The 13,244-nt window shown below is 41.9% G+C and overlaps 2 protein-coding genes across 5 annotated transcripts in view; one reads left to right on the top strand and one right to left on the bottom strand.

Annotated features, from left to right (window-relative positions):
• LOC134483260 (disks large homolog 5-like) overlaps positions 1 to 13,244 on the top strand; it is a 664,485-nt gene that overhangs the window by 257,692 nt on the left and 393,549 nt on the right. The gene's annotated exons all lie outside the window — the stretch shown is intronic.
• LOC134483259 (uncharacterized) overlaps positions 1 to 13,244 on the bottom strand; it is a 478,774-nt gene that overhangs the window by 273,243 nt on the left and 192,287 nt on the right. The window contains exons 1-5 of one of the 4 annotated variants that reach the window (XM_063278543.1): positions 11,217 to 12,318; positions 9,895 to 10,038; positions 9,095 to 9,261; positions 8,268 to 8,373; positions 7,873 to 8,150 (exon numbers count right to left, since the gene is read on the bottom strand). The exons of 1 other annotated variant lie outside the window; for it this stretch is intronic. In XM_063278543.1, coding sequence (XP_063134613.1) covers positions 8,309 to 8,373; positions 9,095 to 9,261; positions 9,895 to 10,038; positions 11,217 to 11,227 — 387 coding nt within the window. In that variant the 5' untranslated portion in view covers positions 11,228 to 12,318 and the 3' untranslated portion in view covers positions 7,873 to 8,150; positions 8,268 to 8,308. Of the gene's footprint in view, positions 1 to 7,872; positions 8,151 to 8,267; positions 8,374 to 9,094; positions 9,262 to 9,894; positions 10,039 to 11,216; positions 12,319 to 13,244 lie in introns of those variants that run through there. 2 more of the 4 variants (XM_063278544.1, XM_063278541.1) reach the window with 2 other exon arrangements.

Here is a 13,244-nt window from a genome sequence, read left to right as displayed (position 1 = left end):
AAAAAAAAAATGTGATAAATACACTAATTTCTGTTGATCCATTACCATCTGCCCTTACTGTGTTTACAGATGGCTCTAAGACCAAACATCTAAGACAGATGGCTTATTGGACCAAAGATAAATTTTGGGGACAAGAATCTTCTTTTGGGTCAGTTCAACAAAATGAAGTATTAGAAGTAATTAATGTATTGCCGGATTTTACTCATGATGTAAAAATATTAAAGCCGAGTCAGCTTATGTTGTAGTAGTACAGAATATTGCAACTGCTGTTGTTTCTACATCTAAGCCTATATTAAATGTTATTCTCACATATTAAAGGACTATTGTTATTCTGAAACTCTAGAATATTTATTACACATATTAGATTACATTCAAGATTGCCAGGATCTTTAACACATGGCAATCATATGGTAGATCAATTAGTGGCATTTGCTACCCCAGAAGAAAACAGTCATAATCATGCCAATATTGGATATTTCCATATTAAATATAAGGTTCCCTATTCTGAAGCCAAACAAATTATTGCTAATTGTCGTATTTGTGAGCCTTCACTTATAAAATGTATTCCATCTGAAATTAATCCCAGAAGAATGCAACCTAATACATCGTGGCAGATGGATGGAACCCATATTTCTGAGTTTGGTCGCCTTTCCTAGATACATGTAAGCATAGATAATTTTTCAAAATTTGTATGGGCTACACCATTGCCAGGAGTACGCACTGCTCATGTTATACAGCATCTATTGGAAACTTCTGCTGTTATGGGACCGCCTTCTAAAATTAAAACTGATTATGGACCAACATATATTTCTTATCAATTTAAACAATTTTGTCGGCTCTTCCAGGAAAATGGCGACTCCTGCACGTGCTCCAGAGTTGCGGCCCCCACGAAGCCTGCGACCACCATGGGCCCTGCTGGGGAACCCTGCCTGCGGGGCCAGCCTCAGCCCATGCACAATGTGCTCCCTGCCCTGAGGCTTCGAGCCCCCAGTTCCTGAGGACGTGGGGCGGCAGAGTTTGGCGGAGCTGCGGGAGAGGTTGAGGCGCCAGGAGAGACTTTTGAGCAAAGAAAAATTCATTTGCAAATTGCCCGACAAAGGTAAAAAGATCTCAGACACCACTGCCAAACTGAAAGCTGCCATTTCAGAAAGTGAAGAGGTCAGAGGGAGAACTGAACTACTTCATCCTGTTAGTGTTGACTGTAAGCTAAGGCATAAAGCAACCACAAGAGTTGATACCGACATAGACAAGGCCCAGAATTCTGACCTGATGCTTGATACTTCATCATTAGTTCCTGAATGTTCGTCAGTAGACATTGAATCATCTAAAACAACCTCAGAAACTCAGGGACCTACACAGCTCACTCACAAAGGCAATGAAGAGACTTTGGAGACTGGCTGCACAGTGAGTACCAGCCTGTCTGTCCGCATCACAGCCCAGGCTCCCCCATCTTAAGTTAATGAACAACTCCCCCAGCATTCAAGTCAAGTGGAAGAGGTTTCCAGCAGCGTCGACAGTCTGTTTATCACTAAATTGCAAAAGATCACAACTGCAGACCAGACTGAACCCTCAGAAGAAAACACCAGCACTGAGAACTTTCCAGAACTGCAGAGTGAGACTCCTAAGAAGCCTCATTACATGACAGTGATAGAAATGCGAGCTAGAAACCCAGTGCCCCCTCCTCATAAGTTTAAGACCAATGTGTTACCCACACAACAGAGTGACTCACCAAGTCATTGTCAGAGGGTTCAGTCTCCTGCTTCCTCAGAAGAGCAGCTATGCAGGGCTAGGCAGCATCTTGATGATGTCACAGCAGCTCACCTTCTTCTGCTCCACCCCCTGCCTGCACAGCTGCTCTCCATAGAAGAGTCACTGGCTTTGCAGAAAGAGCAGAAGCAGAATTATGAGAAGATGCGGGCAAAGCTCGCAGCACAGAAACTAGCTGAGAGACTGAATATTACAATGCAGAGCTACAATCCAGAAGGGGAGTCTTCAGGGAGATACCGAGAAGTGAGGGATGAAGATGATGCCCAGTCCTCGGATGAATGCTGAAAATGAGCGCTGGGAGATCCCGGGAGTTGACTGTTGAGCTTACATTGTCTCATCCAACTTCCAAACAAGTACCAAGACAGTGTCAGACCTTGTTGAGGGACAGCAGTTGAAGTTACACAAAGGTAGCTACAAAATAAGAACCCAGTTTGTCTTTCAGAAGATGATCTTCACATGCTTGAACAGTTCAATATTTGAACATTGTGTTTGGCCGTATTGTGTTACAGCTTTGCAGTATATTATGCATTGGTCTGACATTTTAGTGTGAGTAGAACACACGTTTTCTTTAAGATATCTGCTTTTTCCTTCTTCGTATTCTTATCAGATAGCACTGCTTGCACCCCTTCTGGTGAAATATTTTGTTATTCCAGGCACCAAAAGTGAATTAGGAAGGCCTGGTCCCCTCACTCAAGAAATGAGGGGAGCAGTCTAAAGAATGGTACGCATGCATGCATGGACACGTTCCTGAGACGCTGGATGTGAAATGCCGCATACAACACTTGGGAACCACCACCACTGTGTCTGCTGCTCTGTCCTCTCTTGGGGTGACTGCTGTCACCTGTGATGAGGTTAAGGAGCACTTGGAAGAAGTGCTGGGTGGGGAGGGTCTTCTGACCCGGTATGGGGAGCTGCTCCTGGCTGCCCTAGGCTTGAACTCATTGCCATCTGGGATGATAGGTCCCTGTACAGGACACTCGTGATTGGTAAGGAAACCGGTGTTTTTCTAAGAGTTACAGTTGAATTGTCAGTATATTGCTTTTTTTCCTTGTTAAACCCACAGAGGTGTTTACAGGCTGCAGAAACCTCAGTCCTGTATGTGCACATTTGTGCTTTTTAAAATGATTATATGATCATTTCCAGCAAAGATAACAATGTTATCAAAAAGCCTTTGTCTATTATGTGGAACTTGTAAAGGAGAAATAAAATACCAATCAGAGCAAAAAAAAAAACCATTTTGTCAATGATATCATATTGTACATATTACTGGTATAGAATGCCATCCACAAGGACAAGCTTTTGTTGAAAGAGTTCACCATACCCTGAAATGACAAATTATAAAATTAAAAAGGAGGAAAAGAGATGACCTTACACAGCCTGAATGGAGTTGGCATACCAGTCCCAGAGTAATATTGGCATAAGCATTATTTTTTATTACTCTTCTTAATTTACCACAAGGTGAAGTTATATGCAGAGCAGATAGACACTTTATTGGACTTCTCCCTGAAGGCATGGAACAGACAATATGGATAAAAATTGCCCGAGATGCTGAATGACAGGAAGGGACTTTACTGTATGTAGGGGAGAGGATTTTGTCTCCTTACAGGATGGGGGACAATTCTGGTTACCCAGGAGACGGATCCAAGCACAGAATGATAAGAACTGCTCCCTACCCTCAGAAGAATCCAGTTAAACCAGCTACATTCTCTCCTGATGGATGTTCTCCGGAGATGAAGGAGGTGTCCTCCATTACTGAGGCCCTGGCTTCTCTTAGTGTCGCCAAACGACAACGGAGAAGGATCGATGCAGTGACAACCCCATTACCTAGGTGAGGCGATTAAGCACTGAAAGGAAAACTATGTTGTCTCCTACAGGAAAGTCCTTTACTGCTGAGCACGTATTGTTAGCAGTGTGTGCTTTACTCACGGTTTCTTCTGTTGTGGCCAATGCGAGTTATCAGGCTTATATTCCTTGTCCACCTTTATTTGAACCTGCTACTTGGCGGGGAAACAGATGTGGTTTTATACACCACCCCAAGCATTTTGTCATCTCTTTGGAATAATTTGACCTTTTGAATAGACGTGATGGAGCTTTGTATAATTTTCCTTATGCTGGATTAAAGATGCCTTTGTGTTTAGGAAAGAGACCAGGCCTACAAATGGGTTATTAAAACTGGCGATTACCAGGAAAAATTGTTACAGTCTCCAGGATTGACAGCTTGGTCTATAACCAAAATTGGAATAACATTACATTTGTTAGCGAGCCAGTATATCCTATTTGTGCTTGGTTTACTTATGTAGGCTTAAAATATCTCCCATGCAATTGGAAATACTGCCCTGGCATGTTTCGAAAAATTATTCAAGATAAATGAATAAATTGGGGTCCTTATGGCCAATTATTAATACATGTTCAGAATAGAATGTTACCACTTGTGATTTGTCAAATGTTACCAGGATGAACTGAGAGGAGAATGAACGCCTTAATGGATGCTTGCTGATGGAGTGTGGAGATGGAGGCATTGCTGATGTTCGACTGGCCTCTGTGGAAGATCCTACTGTGTTTCAAGCTCATTTGTGGAAGACTGTCACTGCATTAAAAGAAGCTGTGCTTGCTAATGGAAGCTTTTCTGGGACTGCTCAATCTGCCTCTCAGTATAATTTTACAACATTTAAGAAAGAAAAGGTTACTACTTGTATTCCTATGCCATATTTCTTTTTAATAGGTAGATTTAATTTTGCTAATGGATTTGCTTGTACTAATTGTCATTAGTATTCATGTATTAATTCATCTATTTAGTTTAATATAAATCAATATTCTATTATGATATTCAGCAAAAAATATATGTATGGATGCCTGTTAATTTGAGACATCATTGGTCTCAAGATCCTCTTAATTATATGATTATTGATTTTTTTAATAATCTGCTGAGGAACAGTAAAAGAATTATTGGAGTTTGTACCTACTATTTTAAGTCTTATTTCTGTTGCTACTTTGGCAGCCATTTCCAGCATAGCATTAAAAACATCTATTGAGACAAAGCATTTTGTTGAAGACTGGCATAAAGATTCACATGAGTTATGGATAGAGCAAACTAAAACTGATACTAGACTTCAACATCAAGTAGATGTTTCAAAACAAACAGTAGAATGGTTGGGTCGAAAGAAGTTATTTATTGAAAAATATGAGGATTTAAGATATGATTGAAATCCTACTACTTTTGTGTTAATAAATATATGGATAATGATACAGAACATGATTGGAAGTTAATTCAAGCCCATTTGGAAGGTAATGAAAGTGCTACAAAAGTAATTAATGCCTTGAAATACGATGCTCGAATGTCTTTTGGTAAACAGCTAGAAGATACTACCCCTATGTAAATAGCTAAATTATTGGATGATCAATTGACAGGATTAGATCCCAAGGCTTGGCTTCAAAGGATTTTCCATAGCTTGGGTGGAGCTAGTTTTGCCATAATCTTATGTACATTATGTATTATGTTGCTTTATTTTTATACATGATTAAACCCCTACAAAGACTTTTGCTATGTTATGGAAAGTGTTTCTTTTAAAACAAACTAAAAAGGAGGAATTGTTAAGACATAGAGATGCAGCTCCCAGGCAGGGTCAAGAAAGGCCTGGTGACAGATACAAGTAGGGGCTGGAATTCCACCCTGGAGAAGAAAATGTTTTCCTCACTTGGCCTTAAGCTATCTTCTTCTGTGTCCTGTTTCTGTGGAAGTGGTTCTAACGCTCTCTCGGTAATGGTGAGTATATTTTGATTATAATAAGATAGGTGATTTGTTATATGAATATTTTGAGAAGAAGCCTTTGTTTATTCGTATTTCTTTGTTTAGTCTTCCCTCAGTTGTTCCTGGTATCCTGGGAATAATGATCTTATGGTATCTTGACAAAATGAAAATTGTAGTTATTCATATTCCCAGCTACATAGGGATTAATAAAGCTTGCAACTGTGTGCAGTTGCTTCTGCCTTTGCTCTGCACCCCCTGTGTCCTGGGGGTATGCAACCATACCCAGGGCCCCCAATTCACTAGACATTGACAGTGGGTCACCCCACAAAACACAGAAGCATCTACCTTAGTCAAAAATGGATATTTTATTGAATGCACACACTAACACTGATTGATCACATCCATGTAACTACTGAAGCTTTTTCTGCTCTCTGTAGCGGTGATGACGTCAAAATCTTACTGAAAACCATGCACACCCGGTTTAGGTTGTATTAAAGTAGCCCACGATTTCAGTGCTCCCTGCAAGGTGCCATGAGACAGCAGTAGCATGAGTCTGCATGCACCTCGACAGTTTTCACTAGGGACTACACACACACACACTTTACTGACATGGTGCACATTCTTTGCACACAAGGAAGAAAGTGAGCAGTAATGAAAACACACCAATCATGGAATTGATGGAGGGAGCTGTGGGGAAGCTGGGGCTTAGAGGTACTTAAAGGCCCTATGCAGGCTCTCCTTTTGTTGGAGGAGAAACTTCAACTGCAATGTGGTTCTTTATTTTCTTTCTCTAAAGCACAGAGGGCTAGGGTGAAACATAGGGCTTTGAGCATGTTTGGCAAGTACAGTCACAATGAATTAAATCCTAGGGCTGGAACCTATTAATCTTCTACAAAATTACAGAGCAGCCTGGATGAAGACTCATAGCTGAAAAGGTGGACATCTCAAGACAGGCACTGACAATGGCTGACAGACTTGACTGAAGACTGGAAATGTTTTGCTATCTCACAGGAAAAGAAGGCCCCTCCTACAACACTGTACTCTAAGGACAGTTTATTCAGGTTAGGATGACATGAACTATTGTCTCAGGTCACAGATGTCAGTACAAAGTATCCAAGGTATTGTATGCCAATGGTAGCATCAACAGAACAAAGCACACAGTGTCATGAAGACATAAATTATGAGTTTGTGTAGAAAGACCCAGGCCTCATCCAGGTTCTTAGTAACTGAGAACCTCAAACACAGTAGTGATGTGATAGTGTGGGGGTGAATCTAGTTACAACTTGTTTCTATTGTGACACAGATGACTCTTTTTGTGTCATGGGCAGCTTATAATGAATGACTAGACCTAAGCATGAGAATAACCAAATACTACATTGCTTCCCTAGCTGCTGAGCTTTAAAAAGCCCTGGGGAGACAGCAAGCTTTTGTGGACATTCTGGATTATTCCTTCTGTACTTTAACTCTCTGAGTCACCTGCACTCTCAGTAAGTTAATTCAATTCCATAAATTGGAAATCTGTCACCTGGAAAAAATACATTCTCAATACGATCCCAGATTGGCCATGGAAAAAGGGTAGCTTGAACTGCCCAACCTAGGTTCTGGGCCTGCACAGGCCTGCTCTCCAAAAGAAAACTGTGTTCACAGCTGTAGGCAGCATTCACTATGTATGCTCTTGAGGTTCCTCCCTAAACTGCTTGGATTAAAATAATTTTCATGCTAACAATCAAAACACTCATTATGCCAATCTGGCCAACAGGAAGCTAATTTCTATTCTGTATTTTGTCAGATGTGCATAATACATATGGTCATCATTGATAACAGGTGAAAGATCTGCTCTAATATGGACACTAAGTGGTGCTGGAGGATGATCCTGACCCACAATGAGCAGTGGGAACACCAGAGCCCTGTAGGGATGCCTGGCAAGCTAACACATTGAGCACGCACAGCTCAGTAAGTTCCCTGTGAACACACATCTCCTGAGATCTGTCTATTTGATTGGAGGTGATCCTGTCCACCTAATACAGTACATGATGTGGAATAACAAAAGCCACCTGCAGGAGCTGTGGCGATGACTCACAGGATAGAGCATCTGCTGCTCTCTCAGAAGAACCATATGGACCCTAACAATTGAGTAAAGCATGTCAATGATTACATCATAGAGTGTGTGTCTGAGAAACAGCCACATTATCCACACAAAAGACACTGTCACACTGGGTACCCCTTGGTGACTTTGAATTCACTTATTAGCCCAGTATCCATGGAACATGCAGAGATCCATCTCCAGCTGTCAGTTCTAAGTCCACAGGAGGGGACAGAACCCTTTAATAAGAATGATGGTCTTAAGAGTCAAGAGATAGAATTCAATATTTATTCATAAGGAATTCATTTTTACAACAAAACAAGATTAAAACAAATAAATTAAAATATTTAAAAGTATGTGAAAAGATAAAAACAGTAACAAGAACATATAAATATGAAACAACAAAAAGAAAATTTCAATTAAAATCATAACAAAAATATTTCTAAACAGCACATTCTTAAGGAACATTTAGAAGCACAGATGTATTGCTGTTTCTCCTCTTGCACACATAATGAAAGGCTGTCCCCCAAGTTGTCTCTCAGGTGCTGTTTTCTGAGAAGAAAGTAAGACCTCAATCAGTCAGGCTGGCTTAGTGATATATAAATTTAGGGTCTCTAAGCAATGACAAATTAACTCTGAGGAAGAATACTCATCCAAAAAATTTGTTACCATTCAGGATGTTTGTCATCAGGGACTCCTGAGAAAGCAACTTATTCTTCAGGAAGCTCTCTTACTGGGGTGTGTCCAATTCCAGCTCTCTTGCACTTTCTGAGACCTGGGAGAGGAAGGCAGTTTTTCAGACACTGATTTGGTGGTGAAATGCAAGGCAGATGTCGGAAGGCTGCCTTCTACCACCTCAGTTCTATTGGACAGTCAACATGGACCTTTTAACTGATATCATTGTTGCTAACTCTTTGGGAAGGGCAAAATCTCCAGAGAGCCTCAAAGTAATGTGAGCTGCCAATATGGGACCCAGACTTATACCAGTGCAAACCAAGGACAGGGCAATGGAAGGAACCTCATTGGGTTGCAGGAAGAAAGGAGATGTCCATATGTCACCAAGGTTAAAACCAATGACAAGTTCTAATTTGACATTTGCACTTTGTTCTTATCCCGCAAAGGTGCTTCCTACACAAGAAGTCACATGACCACAGAGTGTCATTTGTCAAAGAACCAAGAACTTGTTCAAAACTCTACAGAGCATCCAATCTATCACATGGATATGCAATAATGAGGTATGTTATTAATCTGTCACCATTTCTATACTGCAGCTTCAAAAAGAGCAGACAAATATACTTGCAAAATAATTCAGTTTCTGAAAAGTGGTTGGCTTCCCAGAATACTTGTGCATAGGCAGAGCAATGAACAATTCCACTACATGAGGTGGTTGGCTGGTTGTGAGTGTAAATTAGAAAGGTGGTAGGAGAGAGCAAAGATGTATCAAATTGGCAAACTTTATCAGATATTTTTAAGCTAACACAGCTGCTCATCCCTACCAGATGATGCTGGGTCTGGACGTTGCTGGTCTTTATCTTTCTTGTTGAAGTCAACCAAATATTTCTGGTTCAGTGCACAATCAAGATGTACCTCCTTGCTCTCCTGCTTCAGTGGGACCAACTTCTTCCTACATGTGTTCTCCATCAGGAGCTGGCTGAGCAGGTTTCTGGAAATACAGTCTGCATAGTAAGATCATGCTGCCCCTTTCTCCCATTCCTACTTGTAAGTCCCACTAAGTCTACCAGGTCCCAGATACCCATGAAGACTTAATAGAATTCATTTCGATACATATAAGGCTGCTGCACAAACCACAAAGAATAAATTCCGGGAAGAATAAATTGTTTGCTTGGCCCGAGCACCAATTAGTGTCCACATCTCTCAAAAAGAACATGGATCTAAACTATCCATGAAAGCCCAATGCATGGGGGCAACATCAATTAGTAGTGGGCCAACACCCTCAAAGGAGGTCAGTAGAACCAAGAGAAGGTCATGCTAACCATGTGGTCTACACACTGAGTTTTGTAAAACCTGGTATGACACCATAGGTCCAGGTCAGCCTAATAACCTTCTGCTGACTTCAATCAGTGCTTTTCTATCTAGAGCCTTCTGAAGATGCCTAGACAATCCTGGGATGAGTAACAGTCTTTTATGGAACTGAAAACTGAGTCCTAATGACCCTGGCACACTGCTGTGTAAACAGCACAAGAGATAGAACCAGAGCTGAAGACCGTCCAATCCAGAACAAAGAAAGTCAGAAATGGCCATTCCACAGGTGATAGCCTTTCTGACCAGGACTTACCTAGAGAAGGTAATCTCCTTCTTCAGCTTATGGTTGTTCTCATGGATTTCAGTGTTCTCCATCTCTAAGTTGTGCAGAATTGACATGACCGCCTCCTCCATTCTCTCCAGGTCTTCATAATATGGATTTGGCCTGAAGTGTGGCCTGGCCCCAAATAATAGAATCCAATGAACATCGGCATTTAGGAATATATGAACTCAGGGTGGGTCCTGTACTACCCCAGCCCTGGAAGGACACCTTCTGAATTCTACATATTGGATCTTCTTCAGCTTCAGAAACGTGTTTTTCTGCGTCCAGGACACCAGAATCTCAGCATCCAGATGGAGGCTTCCCTGGCTCCCTTTGTTCAATCAAGAGGAAATCTGCAGTGAAGCCAGTTAAGCTATCAAGAGCCTAGGCCACACCTCTCCATGCTCCCCACCCCAACACAGCCAGAAACCTGTGATTTCTTTTCTCCTGTTTTGATAACAGACCTTATATCAACACAAAATTATACTCTGCACAAGGAATACAAATAAACAGACAATCGTGGCCACATAGTCAAAAACTGTGCTGTTGACAGTGGGGCTCCCAGAACAAAGCATTCACATCACCATGAATGTGATACAGGTAAATACTCAGGCCAAGACATAGACCCCTAGATTCCAGGTGTGGAGGGAAATATAAACATATAAATGTTGTACATATGCATTTGGATGTATGCACATACAGACTCACAGACTGAGAAATACCCACAAAAAAGAGAAATGTAAAAACAGAGTCAGAGAAAGAGAAAGAGAAATATGGAAACAGAGAGTACTGTGAAAACCAGGAGAAATGCATCCACCATTGCTGTCTCAGAGGGCAAGACACACAGACAATAACAAACAGGCCTGAGCCTGAGACCTTCTAGTCAAGCATTGAGATGAACAGTTTGGTACCAGGCCCCTCAGGCTGCTGCGTGGATCTTCCAGCACTCAGTCCCCTGCCTAGCAAGTACAGAGACTCACCGTAAACTCACTGCAATTACAATCTTGCAAAGCCACCATCTGTCAAGGGCTTTGCAAATGCACACTAGACACTCACTCTCCCTGACTTTATCCCCGAATTCTTCATTCAGACCACAAGATCTGCTTTTCAATAAATGGAAGCAGATGAGTCCATTTTCCATCTCGCTCCTCAGGAAGGGTCAAGGTTCTGAATCTCCTCTATATGGGAGGTGAGGTTTAGCACAGGGTGGTTAGGGAGGCACAGCTTTCTAGAACCCAAAACCTTAATAGGATAAGATGAAGGTGACCTTGCAGACCCAGGAATGAAACAAGAGCATTTGGAGCGATTCATACCTGTTCTTCATGGATCTCTCTGTCAGAAACCTCAGGCGATCTCTCAGGTCATTTCTCTCCTCGGTAATGAGCTGCAGCTCTCCAATCAGCCTCTCCTTTTCCGTCTTGGCCTGATTCTCGCTTAGTTCAGTGCCAGGGGATGATGTTTCTCTCCCAGCGTCTGTAGGTAGAAGAACACAAGTGAACCTGCATGGGGAGAATGCATAGAGTGTACATAGACCACAGTGAGGCCTAAACAGGAGAACAAGCCTGGAACCCAGTGTCACTGCTAGGCGATTGGTCTATGCTTAAGAGGCCTCCTCAGTGGATCTCAGTTCTCCCACTACTCTATAGAGACCAAGAGATGTAAGCAGCCAGGTGTTCCCTATGCCGGACATCACGTGCTCACATGTACCACGGAGATGGCTACTCCAGGATTATCATCAGCTGAACAGGGTACAGCTTGGTTTCCTCACCCCTGTGGTTTCAGAACTCAGATGATAAATTCACCACCCACAAGACTTGAGTGATTGGAGACACTCAGATGTCCTACCCTGATAGTCTAGGCCAACAACTTTGGATAAAAACACATTTCCATGGAGGACATGGTCAACAGACTTATCAGTTCCCCTATTTGAAATACCAAATGCCCGAGAAGTTCCAGTAGGTTACAGGCTGAATCTTGGTCCACATGTTCCAAACAGTTTTGGTATTTTAGAAACATGTTTGTAACACACAACCTCTAATATATAAAGCTAACGATGACCCTTCCAGTTAGAAGAAATCAGAGGAGGTCTAAGAACATAAGGTTATTGCCTGGAGCACAATTCTCCCCCTGTTCCTACTGTCAGATATCCACTGTATTTAAAGAAGCAATGATAGTGAAATACATTGCTGCCCTGTCTAAACTCAGAAAAGGTGGACCCTCCATGACTCCTGATGGTGTTATTATACAATGTAACATAACAAATGCAGTGTAAAAGTAAAGACCAGTAGTTCACAGTATAATAGCATTGGCCTTACCATAGCCTCCCAGTGGAGATGGGGAAACTAAAGGTCTGAAATCCTGACTTTCAGGAATTGTGATATTCATGGAAATTCAATTCCTTTTCAGATGCTCCAGTTGTTGTGGCCCATTGCTAGAAAGGTCAGCATAAGCCTGCAGCCCCCCTGGCAGGAAGCTCAAAATACGCTGCCCAGAACTTACTCAACATTCCCCAGAAGTGCTGTCTTTGTCCATCATTACTTTGAGACGAAAGGCTAGACTCCTTCACTTTAGTCTCTCCAGAATCGACATTCCCCCTCCCAAAACGCTTGCGAAGACGGGAAAACATGTCTTAGCTTGTAACCGCCAGACTCTGACTGAGAGAAACTAGGGCACTGGTTGTCACTACAACACTGGTGACATCACAGAGGATGCCAGAACTCTCTAGGAGACAATAGAATGTCCAAGAAGGGACAGCTGATGTCATGGGGAGCAGACTTTGCCTCCCTGCTAATGTTCTCCCTGTACTGAGCATAAGCAGAGGTGCCCTTTCCAGGAGACTTTCCTGGGGCAGAGCCACTGAGCATCTCCTGCTTCCAAAGCCAAATTTTCCTCAAGGCTTGATTATAAAAACCTTAGTAATTCCTATGCATCTAAATGAATGTTTCCTTTCAAATCTTTCCCAAAAAATGTCTCACTAACTCAAATTGTCCACATTCACCAATGTTAGCCATTAAAACGTCCTGAGATTTCACACCAGCTTGAATATGCAGTCAAAAGTTCTCCTGTCTCATTATGTACAGGTGCTTTATATCACATCAGAAATAGTCTGCATGGTAGGTTACAACATGCGTGTGTGTTAGGGGAACACTCATGAAGTCATGTGCTTAACAATCCACAATTGCCAGAATATTCCTTAGGAGAAAGATTTGAAATCTTTATGGTGCTAGGAAAAGTGTGGAGACCAGTTGGCAGAGGAAAGTGCAATATTGGAGCCACCAGTGAAGGGAACCTCATGCTAATCAGAACTGACTGCCATATAACACTTCCTATAATCTTCATAT

This window comes from Rattus norvegicus, chromosome 19 (assembly GCF_036323735.1).
Source record: "Rattus norvegicus strain BN/NHsdMcwi chromosome 19, GRCr8, whole genome shotgun sequence".
Taxonomy (NCBI): Eukaryota; Metazoa; Chordata; class Mammalia; order Rodentia; family Muridae; genus Rattus; species Rattus norvegicus.
This window is presented reverse-complemented; position numbering and strand designations above follow the sequence as displayed.